Source organism: Salmo salar, chromosome ssa13, assembly GCF_905237065.1.
Source record: "Salmo salar chromosome ssa13, Ssal_v3.1, whole genome shotgun sequence".
Lineage (NCBI taxonomy): Eukaryota > Metazoa > Chordata > Actinopteri > Salmoniformes > Salmonidae > Salmo > Salmo salar.
The window spans coordinates 12684083-12706694 of NC_059454.1; the positions used below are offsets into that span (position 1 = coordinate 12684083).

A 22612-nucleotide genomic window follows, 5' to 3' on the forward strand; every position below is an offset into this window, starting at 1 on the left:
TCGGTGTCACCAATCAGCGTGTGATCACAGTGGGATCACTGTCACTATGTCCAGGCTGATCAAACACCTGACACTGACATGCTGCACTGCAGACACTGTCTACTCAAACATGGATAGAAACTTTATTCCAGCTTCAATAGGAACCACACCTTTTCCACTGGCTGCAGGTCCAACAGCAGAGAGACTGACAGGCTGTATAATCTTTACGATACACACTGCCAGCCAGGCTCCAAGTGTAATACTCAACAGTACTCACACACTCTCACACGCAAGGATGCACGTGCATGTGGGTGCACACACACACGAACTAACACACACACACATACTCACTCACTCTCTCTCTCTCTCTCTCTCTCTTTTCTGGGTAGCTGTCATGTTTGGTGAGTAGAGTTGGAGGAGAGAAAGCCCGGGGCTCTCACAGAGGGAGAGAAAGAGGACCAGAGAGGTTGGAAAGGGAGAAACCAATGGAACGAGACAGAATACACACATATTTATTGTTGGATGTACTGCATGTTCACTGGGCCATGTGCCAAGCTTATATTTGAGAACACACCCGAGGATATTTGGCTGCTCCTAACAGATATGGAATCAGCATTGCTAATAAAGGGACACCATTTCAAACCGTCCATTAAGTAGACTCTAAAAGAAAAGGTTCCTGGAGTATCTTTTAGGAGTTCTTCAAATTGAAACTGTTGTGGAACCCCTATAAGTTCTTTAAAGAACCCCTTTTAATGGATCCTCAAAGAACCTTTTGAAGAACCTTTAGGGTTCCATTTGTATTACCCCCCCCCCATTATTATTATTATGAATATTCAAAACAATAACAGCAATAGTTTAGTTCTCAGTGTTTATTATGATTTTAGGCAAAGCAGAATACAAAAAATCCCAATATGAGGTAAACTCCCAGCAGAGCCCCAAGTCCAATGGGTTTATCCTCTGTCCTGTTGATGTTAATGTGTTGTTGTTAATGTGTTGTTGTTGTTCTCTGTATCCTCTGTCCTGTTGTTGTTAATGTGTTGTTGTTAATGTGTTGTTGTTGTCTCTGTATCCTCTGTCCTGTTGATGTTAATGTGTTGTTGTTGTTCTCTGTATCCTCTGTCCTGTTGTTGTTAATGTGTTGTTGTTCTCTGTATCCTCTGTCCTGTTGATGTTAATGTGTTGTTGTTCTCTGTATCCTCTGTCCTGTTGATGTTAATGTGTTGTTGTTCTCTGTATCCTCTGTCCTGTTGATGTTAATGTGTTGTTGTTAATGTGTTGTTGTTAATGTGTTGTTGTCTCTGTATCCTCTGTCCTGTTGATGTTAATGTGTTGTTGTTCTCTGTATCCTCTGTCCTGTTGATGTTAATGTGTTGTTGTTATTTTCTCTGTATCCTCTGTCCTGTTGATGTTAATGTGTTGTTGTTCTCTGTATCCTCTGTCCTGTTGATGTTAATGTGTTGTTGTTCTCTGTTCCCTGCTGTTAATGTGTTGTGTAATGTTTGTTGTTCTCTGTATCCTCTGTCCTGTTGTTGTTAATGTGTTGTTGTTCTCTGTATCCTCTGTCCTGTTGATGTTAATGTGTTGTTGTTCTCTGTATCCTCTGTCCTGTTGATGTTAATGTGTTGTTGTTCTCTGTATCCTCTGTCCTGTTGATGTTAATGTGTTGTTGTTAATGTGTTGTTGTTCTCTGTATCCTCTGTCCTGTTGATGTTAATGTGTTGTTGTTCTCTGTATCCTCTGTCCTGTTGATGTTAATGTGTTGTTGTTCTCTGTATCCTCTGTCCTGTTGATGTTAATGTGTTGTTGTCTCTGTATCCTCTGTCCTGTTGATGTTAATGTGTTGTTGTTCTCTGTATCCTCTGTCCTGTTGATGTTAATGTGTTGTTGTTCTCTGTATCCTCTGTCCTGTTGATGTTAATGTGTTGTTGTTAATGTGTTGTTGTTCTCTGTATCCTCTGTCCTGTTGATGTTAATGTGTTGATGTTCTCTGTATCCTCTGTCCTGTTGATGTTAATGTGTTGTTGTTCTCTGTATCCTCTGTCCTGTTGATGTTAATGTGTTGTTGTTCTCTGTATCCTCTGTCCTGTTGATGTTAATGTGTTGTTGTTCTCTGTATCCTCTGTCCTGTTGATGTTAATGTGTTGTTGTTCTCTGTATCCTCTGTCCTGTTGATGTTAATGTGTTGTTGTTCTCTGTATCCTCTGTCCTGTTGATGTTAATGTGTTGTTGTTCTCTGTATCCTCTGTCCTGTTGATGTTAATGTGTTGATGTTTGTTTGCTCTGTATCCTCTGTCCTGTTGATGTTAATGTGTTGTTGTTCTCTGTATCCTCTGTCCTGTTGATGTTAATGTGTTGTTGTCTCTGTATCCTCTGTCCTGTTGATGTTAATGTGTTGTTGTTCTCTGTATCCTCTGTCCTGTTGATGTTAATGTGTTGTTGTACTCTGTATCCTCTGGCGTGTTGATGTTAATGTGTTGTTTTTTGTTGTTCTCTGTATCCTCTGTCCTGTTGATGTTAATGTGTTGTTGTTCTCTGTATCCTCTGTCCTGTTGATGTTAATGTGTTGTTGTACTCTGTATCCTCTGGCGTGTTGATGTTAATGTGTTGATGTTAATGTGTTGTTGTTCTCTGTATCCTCTGGCGTGTTGATGTTAATGTGTTGATGTTAATGTGTTGTTGTTCTCTGTATCCTCTGGCGTGTTGATGTTAATGTGTTGATGTTCTCTGTATCCTCTGTCCTGTTGATGTTAATGTGTTGTTGTTCTCCGTATCCACAGCCAGAATAATTTTACAGTGCATGGTGATCGAACAGGTTTCCTATTATATTTATCAGAGGTGTAGGTAGGGTGATGTCTGTGAATAAAAAATGTAAGTCATTATAGAGATGTTTAACAAAAGATGCACACGACAGTATTCATACCTTGGTTTTTGTGGTGAATGAAAAAACTGTTTTGATAATGGTTTTCATACACATACCTTGTCCATAATGTAGAGGACTATGGGATATTCATTGAAGAGGTAAGGGAGGAGGATGGTTCATGTGATCTGCATAACACCTTTACCTACTGACATACCTTTTTATGCCTCCTCATATACCTACAGACACAAAAGTGTGCAGTTCAGTCATCCCAATACAGCTAGCCTTTAACATATTATTATAGCCTACAGTACATAGTCTTTCCTCTTTGTTGAATGATATCCATTGAGTTGTGTCCATTTTCTGTTTTAGAAAGATTTGCACAAATATGAATAGATAGATGGTGTCATCAGAAAACAATATCAATTTAGATCATACAAGGGACAAACCCTAAATTGAGGAGATCTTTACATTTTTCAGTTAAGTGCCTGCACCTGCTATCCTTTCAAATTCAAATCCAAATGTTTCAGTTGGGCGGTTAGGTTCCTGCAAGAGCCCCCACCAACTAAGGAGGTTCCTCGATGAACCCCACCTCCTATGGGGTTCTTGGAAGAACCTTTTTGGAGGCCATTTTCAGCGCCAAGAACCCAAAGGTTCTTCAAAGATCTTTGAGGATCTTAGAAGAACCCTTGTTGAACCCCTAATATTTAGAGTGCCAACAATTAGTCCTTTTTTTATAAATGTTTCTCTCTCTTCACATCTCCTCTCATCCCTCCCACCCATTCTGACCTTTCGTCTCTCCCTCTCTGTCATTCCCTCTCTCTCATGCCCTGCTGCCCACTCCCTTTGACCGTCTCTCCCTCGTCTCCTTCCTTACCCTCCTTTCCTTCCACTCCTTCCTCTCCGCTCCTCCCTGGCAGGTGGGCGTCAGGGAAAGCTTCCTGTCACAGCCTTTGAGGCCTTTGACCTGGAAATGAAGAGTTGGACGCATTACCCCTGTATCCCCAGCCGCCGAGCCTTCGCCTGCTGTGCTGCCACCGAGCGGGGCTTCTTCAGTCTAGGAGGGCTCCAGCAGCCCTGCCCCCATAACTTCTACTCCAGACCTCACTTCGTCAGCACGGTGGAGGAGTACAACCCAGAACAGGGTGAGTCCCTTCAGTGCTACAGGTGCTCTACTCACATAATTAAATAAAACCCTGTATTGTTAACTTGTATTGTATCTCTATCAATACTCTCATTCAGTCAGTCCCCCTATGGCTCCAATACTCTCATTCAGTCAGTCCCACTATAGCTCCAATACTCTCATTCAGTCAGTCCCACTATAGCTCCAATACTCTCATTCAGTCAGTCCCCCTATGGCTCCAATACTCTCATTCAGTCTGTCCCACTATAGCTCCAATACTCTCATTCAGTCAGTCCCCCTATGGCTCCAATACTCTCATTCAGTCTGTCCCACTATAGCTCCAATACTCTCATTCAGTCAGTCCCACTATAGCTCCAATACTCTCATTCAGTCAGTCCCACTATAGCTCCAATACTCTCATTAAGTCAGTCCCCCTATGGCTCCAATACTCTCATTCAGTCTGTCCCACTATAGCTCCAATACTCTCATTCAGTCAGTCCCCCTATGGCTCCAATACTCTCATTCAGTCAGTCCCACTATAGCTCCAATACTCTCATTCAGTCAGTCCCACTATAGCTCCAATACTCTCATTGTCAGTCCCACTATAGCTCCAATACTCTCATTCAGTCAGTCCCACTATAGCTCCAATACTCTCATTCAGTCAGTCCCACTATAGCTCCAATACTCTCATTCAGTCAGTCCCCCTATGGCTCCAATACTCTCATTCAGTCAGTCCCACTATAGCTCCAATACTCTCATTCAGTCAGTCCCACTATAGCTCCAATACTCTCATTCAGTCAGTCCCACTATAGCTCCAATACTCTCATTCAGTCAGTCCCACTATAGCTCCAATACTCTCATTCAGTCAGTCCCACTGGTGAGCTGAACTCATTTGGCTCAACAAACTGTCTCCCCTTATAGAGCCATGAAATTGTGTATTTTACATTGGATAAAAGCAGACACAGAGCTACAAAATGGTATATCACACACTGCATTTGAGGAACAACGGGAAAGTAATTCAGCTTTGAAATTTGATAAACTCGTAACCTCGCTTTTGAAGAAAATGGCCTTTGAATATTTTGGATGGACAAGATGGTGCTGACAGAGATGGTTGCCTCGCTTCAGGTCCTTAGGAAACTATGCAGTTATTAGTTTTTTTATGTATTATTTTATGTATTATTTCTTACATTGTTAGCCCAGGAAATCTTGTGTGTTATTACATATAGCCGGGAAGAACTATTGGATATAAAAACGATGACAACTTACCAACATTATGACCAGGAATACGTCTTTCCCGAAGCGGATCCTTTGTTCGGACCTCCACCCTGGACATGGGATCTTATCCCAGAGGCCGACCCAAAACAAAGCGGTCGCCGCAGGAGAGGCAGACTATTGCTCAGACTCAGAAGGCGAGCTCACCATCCACCGCTCCCGAGCATATTACTCGCCAATATCCAATCTCTAGATAACAAGGTGGACGAAATTAGGGCACGAGTTGCCTTCCAGAGAGACATCAGAGATTGTAACGTTCTCTGTTTCATGGAAACATGGCTCACTCGGGATATGTTGTCAGAGTCGGTACAGCCACCCGGTTTCTTCATGCATCGCATCGACAGAAACGAACATCTCTCTGGTAAGAAGAAGGAATGGGGTGTATGCCTTATGATTAATGACTCATGGTGTAATCACAACAACATACAGGAACATAAGTTATTTTGTTCACATGACCTAGAATTCCTTACAATCAAATGCCGACCGCATTATCTTCCAAGAGAATTATCTTTGATTATAGTCACAGCTGTGTATATCCCTCCCAAGCATATACCTCGTCGGCCCTGAAAGAACTTCACTGGACTCTATGTAAATTGGAAACCATACATCCTGTTGCTGCATTTATTGTAGACGGGGATTTTAACATAGATAACCTGAGAATGTGACTTCCTAAATTCTGTTGGCATATCGAATGCACGACACGGGCTAATAGCATTCTGGATCATTGCTACTCTTAACTTCCGCAATGCATACAAAGCCCTCCCCCGCCCTGCCTTTGGGAAATCTGACCATGACTCCATTTTGTTGCTCTCAGCCTATAGACAGAAACTAAAACAGGAAACGCCCTTGCTCAGTTCTGTCCAATGCTGGTCTGACCAATTGGATTCCACGCTTCAGGATTGCTTCGATCACGTGGACTGGGATATGTTCCGGATAGCCTCAGACAACAACATTGATATTTACCCTGACTGTGAGTGAGTTTATTAGCAAGTGCATCGGAGATGACGTACCCACTGTGACTATTAAAACATTTCCTAACCAGAAACCTTGGATTGATGGCAGCATTCGCGCAAAACTGAAATCGCGAACCACCTCTTTTAATCATGGCAAGGCGACTGGAAACATGAGCAAATACAAACAGTGCAGCTATTCCCTCCGCAAGGTAATCAAACAAGCAAAGCGTCAGTATAGAGACAAAGTAGAGTCGCAATTCAAAGGCTCAAACACGAGACGTATGTGGCAGGGTCTACCATCAATCACGGATTACAAAAAGAAAACCAGCCCCGTCGCGGACATCGACGTCTTGCTCCCAGACAAGTTAAACAACTTCTTTGCTCGCTTGAGGACAATACAGTGCCACTGACACAGCCCGCTACCAAAGCCTGTGGGCTCTCCTTCCTTTGTGGCAGACGTGAGTAAAACATTTAAGCATGTTAACCCTCGCAAGGCTGCCGGCCCAGACGACATCCCTAGCCGCATCCTCAGAGCATGCGCAGACCAGCTGGCTTGTGTGTTTGCGGATATATTCAATCAATCCCTATCCCAGTCTGTTGTCCCAACATTCTTCAAGATGGCCACCACCGTTCCTGTTCCTAAGAAAGCTAAGGTTACTGAACTAAATGACTGTCGCCCCGTTGCACTCACTTCTGTCATCATGAAGTGCTTCGAGAGACTATTCAAGGAGCATATCACCTCCACCCTATGTGATACCCTAGACCCACTCCAATTTCTTACCGCCACAATATGTCCACTGACTATGCAATCGCCACCACACTGCACACTGAGGAATGCCTATGTAAGAATGGTGTTCATTGACTACAGCTCAGCATTTAATACCACAGTACCCTCCAAACTCGTCATTAAGCTCGAGACCCTGGATCTCGACCCCGCCCTGTGCAACTTGATCCTGGACTTTCTGACGGGCAGCCCCCAGGTGGTGAAAGTAGGAAACAACATCTCCACCCCGCTGACCCTCAACACTGGGGCGCCACAAGGGTGCGTTCTCAGCCCTCTCCTGTACTCCCTGTTCACCCATGACTGCGTGGCCATGCACGATTCCAACTCAATCATTAAGTTTGCAGACGACACTACTGTGGTAGGCTTGATTACCAGCAACGACGAGACGGCCTACAGGGAGGAGATGAGGGCCCTTGGAGTGTGGTGTCAGGAAAATAACCTCTCACTCAACGTCAACAAAACAAAGGAGATGATCGTGGACTTCAGGAAACAGAAGAGGGAGCACCCCCCCATCCACATCGACGGGACGTAGTGGAGAAGGTGGAAAGTTCCTCGGCGTACCCATCACGGACAAACTGAAATGGTCCACCCACACAGACAGCGTGGTGAATAAGGCACAACAGTAACAGCACCTCTTCAACCTCAGGAGGCTGAAGAAATGTGGCTTGTCACCTAAAACACTCATGCACAATCGAGAGCATCCTGTCGGGCTGTATCACCGCCTGGTACGGCAACTGCTCAGCCCTCGACCGCAAGGCTCTCCAGAGGGTGGTGTGGTCTGCACAATGCATCACCGGGGGCAAACTACCTGCCCTCCAGGACACTTACAGCACCCAATGTCACAGGAAGGCCAAAAAGATCATCAAGGACAACAATCACCCGAGCCACTGCCTGTTCACCCCGCTATCTTCCAGAAGGCGAGGTCAGTACAGGTGCATCAAACTTGGGACCGAGAGACTGAAAAACAGATTTTATCTCAAGGCGATCAGACAGTTAAACAGCCATCACTAACATAGAGAGGCTGCTGTCAACATACAGACTCAAGTCTCTGGCCACTTTAATAAATGGACATAATAAAGGTATCACTAGTCACCTTAAATAACGCCACTTTAATAATCTTTACATATCCTACATTACTCATCTCGTGTATATACTGTATTCTATACCATCTACTGCATCTTGCCTATGCCGCACGGCCATCGCTCATCCATATACAGGTATTTATATGTACATATTCTTATTCACCCCTTACATTTGTGTGTATAAGGTAGTTGTGAATTTTTTTGAATACTTGTTAGATATTACTGCATTGGCGGAACTAGAAGCACAAGCATTTCGCTACACTCGCACTAACATCTGCTAACCATGTGTATGTGACAAATACAATTTGATTTGATTTGATACCTACTGGAGAGCTCTTCTTTGTCTACACCCATTCAGCATCGTTCAAACCCTCTTCAGCTTTAGTCCCAGCCATCTCTTTAAGGGTTGATCTGAGCGTTCTGTCCTAACAACAGCAATCAAGCACCCAAGCTAACTGGCTAACATTGGCTAGCTACTTCCAGACTCACTGACCATTTTACTCGACCTAGCAGAGCTGATTAGGCTGTTTTTATGTTATCCAGAATGTGTTGCTGGCAACAATTTACACTTTTTTGCCAATGTTTACTGACACCGGCCATATTCAACCGGTGTTGAGCGTTTGTAAATTTGTCTGTTATTCTGCGCTCTGGCACACTCAGACGAGAGTGCTCTGAAATTGGAGTAGATAGCCAGAACGAATTTACCAGCTACGTCTATCAACAGTTGTTGCAGTGACATTCTATTGAAATGGTTACTTTGATAGTGGAGTCTTTTGTTAATAGACATGTAGCTAGCTAGCTAAACAATGAACAATAATCCCAACTCATGACGTTACTACCCTGCATGAGCTAACATTAGGCTATAACTAGCTAGCTAGTCTATCTTACCAGTATACATCATGGATGGATGCTTCTCCCTGTCACGGATGCCATGGTTGCCCTTAGTTTGAAGATGTAATCTGGAGACAGGTGTTTTTTCCATCTCCTTAGCTATCATACTCTAATTGCACTGATTTCAAAACTCGGTCCTCCAGAAAGTGGAGAGGACCACTTATACAGTTCTACTTAGCAAAATATGTTTTTTAAATGCCGTGTTAGAAAGGATTACCTACACATACTGACCAGCTCATATTATAGACAGAAGCGTGCTATATGGCAGACCAATCCGAACTCATCTCTCGGTATGTCCAGCCCACTCATTAGCTCAGCCAATCATGGCTAGTGGGAAGGTTGCTGACTTTTTCTGTGGCTAAACCAACTACGCTTGTAATTTAACAATTCTATTTTGTATTTACAGATGGCATACAAGTTTGTTATTAAGGCACATGAAAGTTCACATGTTCCAGAAGGCATTTCTGTGAAGTTGTGACCCGTGACATATGCCTGGTTTCCTGAAACGAGTCCCATACGGTCTCGTAACACATTCATCCTCTCAGAAAACACTTCTGTATCTTCCCCATTCTTTTTGAAACCACATCGTTGTTTCAGGCCGGGGTGGGTTGGGTTGGGGGTTGTTACTGAGTCACAGAGCCATGGAATAGGGTTCTAATCACATGTTTTCCTACTGCAGCTTACTGGTAGACTGATACAGATGAGGCATGGTTGCATTTAGTATTCCAGAGCTATGCTGTGTATGATTCACCATCCATTTCTGGATTAAGCCCAGTGAGCATGAGCTACCTTTCACCTCGGGCTGTGTGTGTGTGTGTGTGTGTGTGTGTGTGTGTGTGTGTGTGTGTGTGTGTGTGTGTGTGTGTGTGTGTGTGTGTGTGTGTGTGTGTGTGTGTGTGTGTGTGTGTGTGTGTGTGTGTGTGTGTGCGTGTGCCATCTTGTGTGTGTGTGTGTGGTCAGGGGAATCTTTTCCTCCATCCATATTAACAATACATTCTATAACTCCCCGCTGTGCCTGTCAGGTCTTGATAAAAGGCATTTTATATATAGTCTTTTCAGTTGCTGAAATCAAAAGCCAGATGAGTTTAGTGTAACCCCTACATTTAATTTGGTTGGCTTTTGAAGATAATGATTTTTTTCTTCTGAAGAACAAAGCATCCCAAGCTGTTCACGGTTAAGGAACCTGCTGTGTGTACTTTATGGGTGAGGGACTTTGTGGTTAGCATGTTATCTCTCTCCCACTCATTTCCTTTCCATTCATTGCATTCCTGGACCCGGGGGTAAACTCAAGACACGGTGGCGAGGAGAAAGCCAATGGCCGGTCATAGATTAGCAGCACAAAAGCCCAGTTAAAGAACTGTATTTATATTCAATCTCCCTCAGACAGAGCCTTGTCGGATAGCCATGAACGTGTCAATTCCGATGCAGTATTTGATAAATGCTTCCTACAGCTGTCATAATGTGCAGTATTCTGTTGGTTGTACACATTTCATGGAGTTTCATATTTGAATCCAATACATTAGGGCTGGGTTATAGTCTAATTTATATTAAGCAAAAGCGGTAAGCAGCTTTTTATTTATAATTTTTTACATCCTCAAATGTTTTAAGCCAATTTGCATGTTAATGTTCCATCATAAAGATTCATGGCTGCACAAGGCAGAACAGCGTGCCTAGTTAATGGAAACTATTGTGCCCCCCTCTGTGTGTGTGTGTGTGTGTGTGTGTGTGTGTGTGTGTGTGTGTGTGTGTGTGTGTGTGTGTGTGTGTGTGTGTGTGTGTGTGTGTGTGTGTGTGTGTGTGTGTGTGTGTGTGTGTGTGTGTGTGTGTGTGTGTGTGTGTGGTGTGAGAGAGAGAGAGAGAGACCCAGGCAGGCAGGCAGGCAACATCTTACGAGTTCCAACCCATCTTTGCTATTTAGTTTATCTTTACTATTATCACATTTGACCGCCAAGCACTTCCGGACATCAAATCGACAGGTACTGACCTCCATTTTGATTTCAAATCCGAATTCAACTCCGACTCATCTGTTACCTTGTTCATACCGTACCCCAGTCCTTTGTTTCATGGGCTACAAAAATATAGATGTGTCGGCATCCTGGTGAGATTTAGACGAAGAGAAAATCCGACCGGCACTCCTCTCCATTCTACAGGAAAATGTCCAGTCACTGGAGAATAAGATGGATGAGCTTTGTTCAAGAGTCTCCTATCAGACAGACTTGAAAAGTTGCAATATTATCTGCCTTGCAGAGAGGTGGCATGGAGGACTTTATGTACGTAGAACTCAGTGGTTTCTCTGTGCAGCGGCACGATCAGGCAAGTCCAAAGGGGGAGTGTGCCTCTTCATAAACAACAACTGGCAGACCCTTTTATCTACCAAGAGAGTTCTCTTCTGTAGTTATCACGGTTGTCTACATCCCTCCACAAGCCAACACCACTTTGGCACTCAATGAACTGTAAGGGGTCATAAACAAACAAGAAACCACTCAAAACTCAGCGTTCAGAGCACACAGCAGCGATGGATACTTCTCCCGCTGGTCATCTGATAGGAAACAGACTAGTAGTGTTGGAAGGTGGGTGAGATTGTTGGCTTCTACTTGGCGGGTCAGGAGGAGTAATTTTCCCTTGAAGGCTTTGACAAGGCTTTACATCTGATGTGCAAAAAGGCCCTTCCCTTGTAGTTTGGAATTCAGTTCATTCATGAGGGCCATGATGTCCACGGTGAATACAAAATCAGCCAACCATTCCTTTTATTGCAGATGAGGGAAATCCACATATTTTCCTTTCATTTGCAAAAACTCAGCAATCCCTGACTTCAGGTCCCACACCCTTTTAAACACCTTCCCCAAACTCAGCCATCTCACGTTTGTGTGGTAGGGGAGATCTGCATGACCCGACTCTGTCTCTTCCAACAGTGAGACAAACTGCCTGTGGTTTAAAGATTTTGCTCTTATGAAGTGTGCCACTTTAGTGACTGTATCCACAACATGGCTCATTTCCAGAACACATTTCCAGAGCACCTCCTGATGAATAATGCAGTGCAGGAAAATAATTTTCTGATCTGGGTTCAGCTCAGCTATTTGATCTTGTATCCTTTTCAAAAGGCCAACGTTTTTTCCTGTCAAGTTTGGGCACCCATCAGTGGTCATACTGGATAACTTTTCAAAACTCAGTCCCAGCTTTGCCACACACTTATTAACCTCCTCCAATAACTATTTCCCTGTGGTTGTGCTCTTCATTGACTGCACTGAAGCAAGCTCCTATGTAATTTCAAAGTCTAGGGTTATGCCTTGTAGGAATATCAACAACTGCGCTGTGTAACCAAGGGCCAAGGAGAAATAGGGGAAATCCTTTACCTTTTCTTTCAGCTGTTGTTCCATATTCTCTACGATGTCCTCAACACACCTTGTCACTGTTCGTCTTGACAGGGAAACATTTTCAAACAGCAATTTCTTGTCAGGGCAAAGTATTGCTGCAGAGTCAATTAAACATTATTTAATGAATTCACCCTCAGCGAATGGCTTGCTATGTTTAGCAATTTTGTGGGACAGCACATAGCTAACTCTCACAATTCCGTCGTTTGCTGAATGCATTTCTGTGAAAAGTCCTTGCTGCTTTTGCAACTGTAGTACAAAATTCAAAAGGCACTCGCAGATCTGAGCAATCTTTTTGCAGGTGCATGGTAACAGTTGAACAAGATGAAGGAAAAAGGAAACCGCACACTGCTCTTGATAGTATCACTGATATTTAATAAGCTTTACGTATTGGCCTCACGGCCTTCGTCAGAGCTTTTGTGAATTTTTTTAAATCAGCACCTCTATGTAGACCTAGCCCCACCCACATCCGTTCCACGCATGGAAAGGGGTTGGAGGCAAAGGAAAAATAAAGTGCTACCAAACATAACAATATGTATTTCACAAACACTACAAAAGTGTATAAATAAGACGCATTAAACACGTCTATAAAACTACCATGAGGACACAGCAAGCCTTCATCAATCATTGGGCACTTCGCACGAAAAACATCAGAGTAATCTTAAATAGGCACATAATTCATGTTGAAATTCACAACATAACATACATAGGCATTTCATCATTAAGTCCTTTAGGAAATAATGTCTGGAGGGTGAAAATCCAAAAACATTCTCTTTTACTCAGAGTATTATTAATATCACCTCCCCTGTCTGATATCTTGACCTTCTCTATGCCACAAAATCTAAAGGTAGAAATGTCACGTTTTAGGTCATTAAAATGTACTGCGACTGGATAATCCCTGTCGTTTCGCCTGATTTAACTTTTATGTTCACTAATTCTCTGTTTGAGAGAGCGTGAGGCAACTGTGAAAGCAACTCTTTCGATGCACTTGCCCTCTGCTCAGAAGACATTCCTATATTTCTCTGTATGCTCCGTCTGGAAGTGTCGGGACAAGTTGTAGTCTTTCAAGACAGCGATGCCCTCTTTACACACTAAGCACAAAGCAATCCCTGATACCTCAATAAATACATATTTTGATGTCCAGTCTTGCTGGAACACCCTACATTCATTGTCTACTTTCCTTATCTTTGAAAGACACATTTTTGCGCAATTTCTAGCTAGCTACTATTTGTAACTGTGACGTGTGTGTCAGCATATCAGTTACTCTGTCCTCGTGCAGTTGTTATTTATACGTGCCTTCAAAATAAATGTAGATAAATAAATAAAGCGGTGGGAGTTAAATCATTACACAAATTCATTGGGCTTTTAATTTGAATAACAAATACGTTTTTCAAAACATTACTATCGCAAATTCTTTATGTGATCTGAGCATGATTCCGTGGGCCGTATTGAATCAGGTCGCGGGCCTGGGTTAGAGGTACCACTTGCAAGGAACGGGACATGAATATGGATGCATACAAGAAAGCCTGCTATGACCTCCAACGAGACATAAGACATACAGGAGGAAAGTGGAATCCTATTACACCGGCTCCAACGCTCAGCGGATGTGGCAGGGTTTGCAGACGATAACAGATTACAAAGTGAAACCCAGCCGTGAGATGCCCAGTGATGCAGAACTCCCAAACTTTTACGCTCGCTTCAGGAATACAACACTGAGTCTTGCTTGAAAGCCCCTGTTGTTCCAGATGACTGTGTGATCTCGCTGTCCATGGCCGATATGAGTAAAACCTTTAAACAGGTTAACACTCGCAAGGCCGACAGATTGAAGTGTCTTCACACTGGTCTCTCCCACCTGGACAAGAAGGGAAATAACTATGTGAGAAGGTTGTTCATAGGATACACCATAGTCCACTCCCCTCCAAGCTCATCGCTAAGCTGGGGACCCTGGGACTGAACACCTCCCTTTGCAACTGGATCCTGGACACCCTGACAGGCCGGCCCCAGGTGGTGAGGGTACAGTAGGTAACAACCCCTTCGCCATGCTGGCCCTCAACACGGGGGGGCCCTCAGGTGTGTGTGCTTAGTCCCCTTCTGTACTCCCTGTTCACCCACGACTGTGTGGCCACGCACGACTCCTACACCATTATCAAGTTTGCTAACGACACGACGATGTTAGGGCTGATCTCCGACAGCGATGAGACAGCCTACAGGGAGGTCAGAGACTTAGCAGTGTGGCGCCAGGACAACACCCTCTCCCTCAACATCAGTAAGACCAAGGAGCTGATCGTGGATTACAGGAAAAAGAGGGGAGAGCACCATCCCATCCACATCTACATCCTAATAAAAAAAAATAATCCTTGGATCCTCAAAAAGTTTTACAGCTGCACCATTGAGAGCATCTTGACTGGCTGCATCACCGTTTGGTATGGCAAATGCACCGCCCTCGATATGAGAGAGAGAGAGAGAGAGAGAACCCTGGAGATAATACTGTATTATGGACAATAATTACCAGCGCAGAGTTTACAGGCCATGTCCTCAATTACACATCTCTATGCTCTTATCTGCCCATTTACTAGTGTGTGGCACTGGCTTGTAAATGCACTGAGCTGAGGAAACCTGTGTGGGTTTGTTGGTGGGCGAGAGCATGTGAGTCTGAATTTAAAAGGGTATGTGTGCTGTGGAGACTTATCCCACCACTCTGGCTCTTACCATAAGCCCCCTGACCTACACACTGTTTACCTCAAGCAATACTCACTATAGACCATGTGCTTAAACTGAGTATTTCATGTCTTCATGGATATCATAAAGTACTGTTGAACGGAAAGGTTTGACAAAGCTGAAATGAAAAAGGGAAAAGGTTTTCTTTCTTGTCTTGTAGTGTTCATGTCTTTTTAAATGTTCTTTGAGTTGAAATGACATCTGGAGTAGTACTCCATATAGTTTCCATGGAATGAGTTGAAATGACATCTGGAGTAGTACTCCATCTAGTTTCTATGGAATGAGTTGAAATGACATCTGGAGTAGTACTCCATCTAGTTTCTATGGAATGAGTTTAAATGACATCTGGAGTAGTACTCCATATAGTTTCCATGGAATGAGTTGAAATGACATCTGGAGTAGTACGCCATCTAGTTTCTATGGAATGAGTTGAAATGGCATCTGGAGTAGTACGCCATCTAGTTTCCATGGAATGACGCAGAGTGGTTTGAGGTAACATGCCTCTCAGCAATATGCCTGGGAACAGGAAGCCAATTGACTCAGTGCCTGGGAACAGGAAGCCATTTGACCCAGTGCTCTATAGCTATTATGCTCCCATTTGATTTCCCATGTGCTGTACTGTTTAATGGTATTAGCTAAATGATCATCTCAAAAGTTCCCATGGAGGAGTTTATATTCAAGACTCAATATTAAGATCCTAGTATTCTCCTTTAAGCAATCCCCATGCGCTAGTTAGAGAGCCATAATGGTGGTTGGTTTGTGGAGGATGAGTTCGTTGTCCTCTGGCTGCCTCTCTCACAGTGTTTGACACTTCCCTTTCCTCCACTGTTGTTAGGGAGAGACACTGCCAAACTCATGGCTGTTGGCTAATTGATGTATCAATCATTTTTACCAGAGTAGCTGAATGCACTGCACGTCCTCTTTCTCCCACTCAATATCATGACCTCTCGGTATCTGTTTCTTTCCCATTCTGTTAGTATTTGCCTCCCTCACTCCATAAATTGATTCCATTGTTGTTTCTCTCATTGTTGATCTCTTTGTTTCTCTCTCTCAATTCAAGGGGATTTGTTGCCATGGGAAACATATGTTTACATTGCCAAAGCAAGTGAAATACATAATAAACAAAAGTGAAATAAACAATAAAATATTAACAGTAAACATTACACTCACAAAAGTTACAATGTCATTTTATGTCTAGATTACAGTGGTGTAACGATGTGCAAATAGTTAAACTACAAAAGCGAAAATAAATAAACATAAATATAGGTTGTATTTACAATGGTGTTCTTTACTGGTTGACCTTTTCTTGTGGCAACAGGTCACAAATATTGCTGCTTTGTTGGCACACTGTGGTATTTCACCAATAGATATGGGATTTTATCAAAATTGGGTTTGTTTTGGAATTCTTTGTGGGTCTGTGTAATCTGAGGGAAATATGTGTCTCTAATATGGTCATACATTTGGCAGGAGGTTAGGAAGTGCAGCTCAGTTTCCAACTCATTTTGTGGACAGTGTGCACATAGCCTGTCTTCTCTTGAGAGCCAGGTCTACCTACGGCAGCCTTTCTCAATAGCAAGGCTATGCTCACTGAGTAGGTACAAGCTTTCCTTAAGTTTGGGTCAGTCACAGTGGTCAGGTATTCTGCCACTGTGTACTCTCTGTTTAGGGCCAAATAGCATTTTAGTTTGCTCAGTTTTTTTGTTGATTCTTTGTTGATTCTCTCTCCCCACCCCCTCTCGCTCTCTCTCTCATTGATTATCAAGCTGTTAATATGATTAGGGTAGGCCATGAGTAGGGGAATGACAGTGGCCCTTTGGTGCCAGCTGAGGGCTTAAAGGCCTGCACAGACCCTAGGGAGCAAATGTTACTATGTCCCTAGAGAACAAACCTTACTATGTCACTAGAGAACAAACCTTACTATGTCACTAGAGAACAATCTTTACTATGTCCCTAGAGAACAAACCTTACTATGTCCCTAGAGAACAAACCTTACTATGTCCCTAGATAACAATCCTTACTATGTCCCTAGAGAACAAACCTTACTATGTCCCTAGAGAACAAACCTTACTATGTCACTAGAGAACAAACCTTACTATGTCACTAGAGAACAAACCTTACTATGTCACTAGAGAACAATCCTTACTCTGTCCCTAGAGAACAAACCTTACTATGTCACTAGAGAACAAACCTTACTATGTCCCTAGAGAACAAACCTTACTATGTCCCTAGAGAACAAACCTTACTATGTCACTAGAGAACAAACCTTACTATGTCACTAGAGAACAACCCTTACTATGTCCCTAGAGAACAAACCTTACTATGTCCCTAGATAACAATCCTTACTATGTCCCTAGAGAACAAACCTTACTATGTCCCTAGAGAACAAACCTTACTATGTCACTAGAGAACAAACCTTACTATGTCACTAGAGAACAATCCTTACTCTGTCCCTAGAGAACAAACCTTACTATGTCACTAGAGAACAAACCTTACTATGTCCCTAGAGAACAAACCTTACTATGTCACTAGAGAACAAACCTTACTATGTCCCTAGAGAACAAACCTTACTATGTCCCTAGAGAACAAACCTAACTATGTCCCTAGAGAACAATCCTTACTATGTCACTAGAGAACAAACCTTACTATGTCACTAGAGAACAAACCTTACTATGTCTCTAGAGAACAAACCTTACTATGTCCCTAGAGAACAAACCTAACTATGTCCCTAGAGAACAATCCTTACTATGTCACTAGAGAACAAACCTTACTATGTCACTAGAGAACAAACCTTACTATGTCACTAGAGAACAAACCTTACTATGTCACTAGAGAACAAACCTTACTATGTCACTAGAGAACAAACCTTACTATGTCACTAGAGAACAAACCTTACTCTGTCCCTAGAGAACAATCCTTACTATGTCACTAGAGAACAATCCTTACTATGTCACTAGAGAACAAACCTTACTCTGTCCCTAGAGAACAAACCTTACTATGTCACTAGAGAACAAACCTTACTCTGTCCCTAGAGAACAAACCTTACTATGTCACTAGAGAACAATCCTTACTATGTCACTAGAGAACAATCCTTACTCTGTCCCTAGAGAACAAACCTTACTATCTCACTAGAGAACAAACCTTACTATGTCCCTAGAGAACAAACCTTACTATGTCCCTAGAGAACAAACCTTACTATGTCACTAGAGAACAAACCTTACTATGTCACTAGAGAACAAACCTTACTATGTCCCTAGAGAACAAACCTTACTATGTCCCTAGATAACAATCCTTACTATGTCCCTAGAGAACAAACCTTACTATGTCCCTAGAGAACAAACCTTACTATGTCACTAGAGAACAAACCTTACTATGTCACTAGAGAACAATCCTTACTCTGTCCCTAGAGAACAAACCTTACTATGTCACTAGAGAACAAACCTTACTATGTCCCTAGAGAACAAACCTTACTATGTCACTAGAGAACAAACCTTACTATGTCCCTAGAGAACAAACCTTACTATGTCCCTAGAGAACAAACCTAACTATGTCCCTAGAGAACAATCCTTACTATGACACTAGAGAACAAACCTTACTATGTCACTAGAGAACAAACCTTACTATGTCCCTAGAGAACAAACCTTACTATGTCCCTAGAGAACAAACCTAACTATGTCCCTAGAGAACAATCCTTACTATGTCCCTAGAGAACAAACCTTACTATGTCCCTAGAGAACAAACCTTACTATGTCACTAGAGAACAAACCTTACTATGTCACTAGAGAACAAACCTTACTATGTCACTAGAGAACAATCCTTACTATGTCACTAGAGAACAATCCTTACTCTGTCCCTAGAGAACAAACCTTACTATGTCACTAGAGAACAAACCTTATTATGTCCCTAGAGAACAAACCTTACTATGTCCCTAGAGAACAAACCTTACTATGTCACTAGAGAACAAACCTTACTATGTCACTAGAGAACAAACCTTACTATGTCCCTAGATAACAATCCTTACTATGTCCCTAGAGAACAAACCTTACTATGTCCCTAGAGAACAAACCTTACTATGTCACTAGAGAACAAACCTTACTATGTCCCTAGAGAACAAACCTTACTATGTCCCTAGAGAACAAACCTTACTATGTCACTAGAGAACAAACCTTACTATGTCACTAGAGAACAAACCTTACTATGTCCCTAGAGAACAAACCTTACTATGTCCCTAGAGAACAAACCTTACTATGTCCCTAGATAACAATCCTTACTATGTCCCTAGAGAACAAACCTTACTATGTCACTAGAGAACAAACCTTACTATGTCACTAGAGAACAATCCTTACTCTGTCCCTAGAGAACAAACCTTACTATGTCACTAGAGAACAAACCTTACTATGTCCCTAGAGAACAAACCTTACTATGTCCCTAGAGAACAAACCTAACTATGTCCCTAGAGAACAATCCTTACTATGTCACTAGAGAACAAACCTTACTATGTCACTAGAGAACAAACCTTACTATGTCCCTAGAGAACAAACCTTACTATGTCCCTAGAGAACAAACCTAACTATGTCCCTAGAGAACAATCCTTACTATGTCCCTAGAGAACAAACCTTACTATGTCCCTAGAGAACAAACCTTACTATGTCACTAGAGAACAAACCTTACTATGTCACTAAAGAACAAACCTTACTATGTCACTAGAGAACAAACCTTACTATGTCCCTAGAGAACAAACCTTACTATGTCACTAGAGAACAAACCTTACTATGTCACTAGAGAACAAACCTTACTATGTCACTAGAGAACAAACCTTACTATGTCACTAGAGAACAAACCTTACTCTGTCACTAGAGAACAAACCTTACTATGTCCCTAGAGAACAAACCTTACTATGTCACTAGAGAACAAACCTTACTATGTCACTAGAGAACAAACCTTACTATGTCACTAGAGAACAATCCTTACTATGTCCCTAGAGAACAATCCTTACTATGTCACTGGAGAACAAACCTTACTCTGTCCCTAGAAAACAAACCTTACTATGTCACTAGAGAACAAACCTTACTCTGTCCCTAGAGAACAAACCTTACTATGTCACTAGAGAACAAACCTTACTATGTCCCTAGAGAACAAACCTTACTATGTCACTAGAGAACAAACCTTACTATGTCACTAGAGAACAATCCTTACTATGTCACTAGAGAACAAACCTTACTATGTCACTAGAGAACAATCCTTACTATGTCACTAGATAACAAACCTTACTATGTCCCTAGAGAACAAACCTTACTATGTCCCTAGAGAACAAACCTTACTATGTCACTAGAGAACAAACCTTACTAAAGGTTATTAGACAAAAGTGGTGCACTATATAGGGAGTAGGGTGCTATTTGTGATGCGGACAAGGTCTTTCTGTTTAATAAGAGACCAGTCTCCTTCCTATCGATCACAGTCTTCCTCAAAGTTCCCATTTACTCAAAAAGTTCCTTTGGAACAGAATTGCGCCTGAGTAGATGGCTGCCGTTTTATGGACCCGTAACCAATTGTGCTATTATATGTGTGTTTTCGTGTTATTTGTAAAGCATTTTGTACATAATGTTTCTGCCACTGTCACTTATGACCGAAAAGAGCTTCTAGATATCAGGACAGCGATTACTCACCTCGTATTGAAGGAAGATTTTTTTCCTTTAACGAGTCTGACGCGAGGCATTTACTCCAGACACCCGACAAGGCCCTCATCCCCGTCATTCGCAGGAAAAAGAGACGGAGATATCGGGGACGAAGGTCGGGGTGCCTCATAAGGATCCGGCGCCAAGTGGGTAATCTACCTTTGTCATCGGTCCTATTAGCCAACGTACAATCATTGGAAAATAAAATAGACAAGCTACGAGAACGTATATCCTACCAACGGGACATTAAAAACTGTATTAAGTTTCACCGAGTCATGGCTGAATGACAACATGAATAATACAGCTGGCAGGTTATACACTGTATTAGCAGGATAGAACAGAAGCCTCTGGTAAGACAAGGGGTGGCGGTCTATGTATTTTTGTAAACAACAGCTGGTGCACGATATCTAAGGAAGTATCTCATGAAAAGCTGTACCACACTATTTACAAAGAGAGTTTTCATCTATATTCTTCATAGCTGTCGATTTCCCACCACTAACCGATGCTGGCACTTAAGACCGCACTCAATGAGCTGTGTACGGCCATAAGCAAAAAGGAAAACGCTTATCCAGAGGCAGCTCTCCATTTGCGACCAAGCTTTAACATCCTGACTGATGTCTTGAGATGTTGCTTTAATATATCCACATAATTTTCCTTTCTCATGATGCCATCTATTTTGTGAAGTGCACCAATCCCTCCTGCAGCAAAGCACCCCCACAACATGATGCTGCCACCCCTGTGCTTCACAGTTGGGATGTTGTTCTTCGGCTTGCAAGCCTCCCCCCTTTTCCTCCAAACATAACGATGGTCATTATGGCCAAACAGTTCTATTTTTGTTTCATCAGACCAGAGGACATTTGTCCAAAAAGTACGATCTTTGTCCCCATGTGCAGTTGCAAACCGTAGTCTGGCTTTTTTATGGAGGTTTTGGAGCAGTGACTTCTTCCTTGCTGAGCGGCCTTTCAGGTTATGTTGATATAGGACTTGTTTTACTGTGGATATAGATACTTTTGTACCTATTTCCTCCAGCATCTTCACAGAGTCCTTTGCTGTTGTTCTGGGATTGATTTGTACTTTTTGCACCAAAGTATGTTAATCTCTAGGAGACTGCGTGGTCCCATGGTGTTTATACTTGCGTACTATTGTTTGTATAGATGAACGTGGTACCTTCAGGTGTTTGGAAATTACTCCCAAGGATGATCCAGACATTTTGGCTGATTTCTTTTGATTTTCACATGATGTCAAGCAATGAGGCACTGGGTTTGAAGGTAGGCATTGAAATACATCCACAGGTACACCTCCAATTGACTCAAATTATGTAAATTAGCCAATCAGAAGCTTCTAAAGCCATTACATCATTTTCTGGAATTTTCCAAGCTGTTTAAAGGCACAGTCAACTTCTGACCCATTGGAATTGTGATACAGTTAAATAATCTGTCTGTAAACAATTGTTGGAAAAATTACTTGTGTCATGCACTAAGTAGATGTCCTAACCGACTTGCCAAACTATAGTTTGTTAACAAGACATTTGTGGAGTGGTTGAAAAACGAGTTTTAATGACTCCAACCTAAGTGTATGTAAACTTCCAACTTCAAACTACATCACTGTAGTAAACTTCCAACTACATCACTGTAGTCGGCTGCTGCAGACCACCCTCGGGTTCGGGAGACGCACTTAACTCTCTTTCTGATGTCCTGCACAAGCTAAATGACTCTGAATTTATTATTTTAATAGATTTGAACTGGGACATGCTTACATCTGTATTGGACTCTTTTAAAGAACTGTGTGACTCTCTGAATCTCGCTCAATTAATTCATGAGCCTACAAGACCGAATCCCAGAGCACCTAACAAATCAACGCTATTGGACATTATTCTAACGAATACCCCTCACAAATACACATCGACTGGG

At 42.4% G+C, this 22612-nt stretch overlaps 1 protein-coding gene across 2 annotated transcripts in view; it reads left to right on the forward strand.

Annotated features, from left to right (window-relative positions):
- The window catches only part of klhdc8b (kelch domain containing 8B), a 178165-nt gene that overhangs the window by 112593 nt on the left and 42960 nt on the right, over nt 1–22612 (forward strand). For both annotated transcript variants that reach the window (XR_001319882.2, XM_014134525.2), the window contains exon 4: nt 3757–3981. Coding sequence is in view for 1 of the 2 variants with exons in the window: in XM_014134525.2 (XP_013990000.2) it covers nt 3757–3981 (225 nt within the window). In the remaining variant the exon portion in view is untranslated. The remainder of the gene's footprint in view (nt 1–3756; nt 3982–22612) is intronic.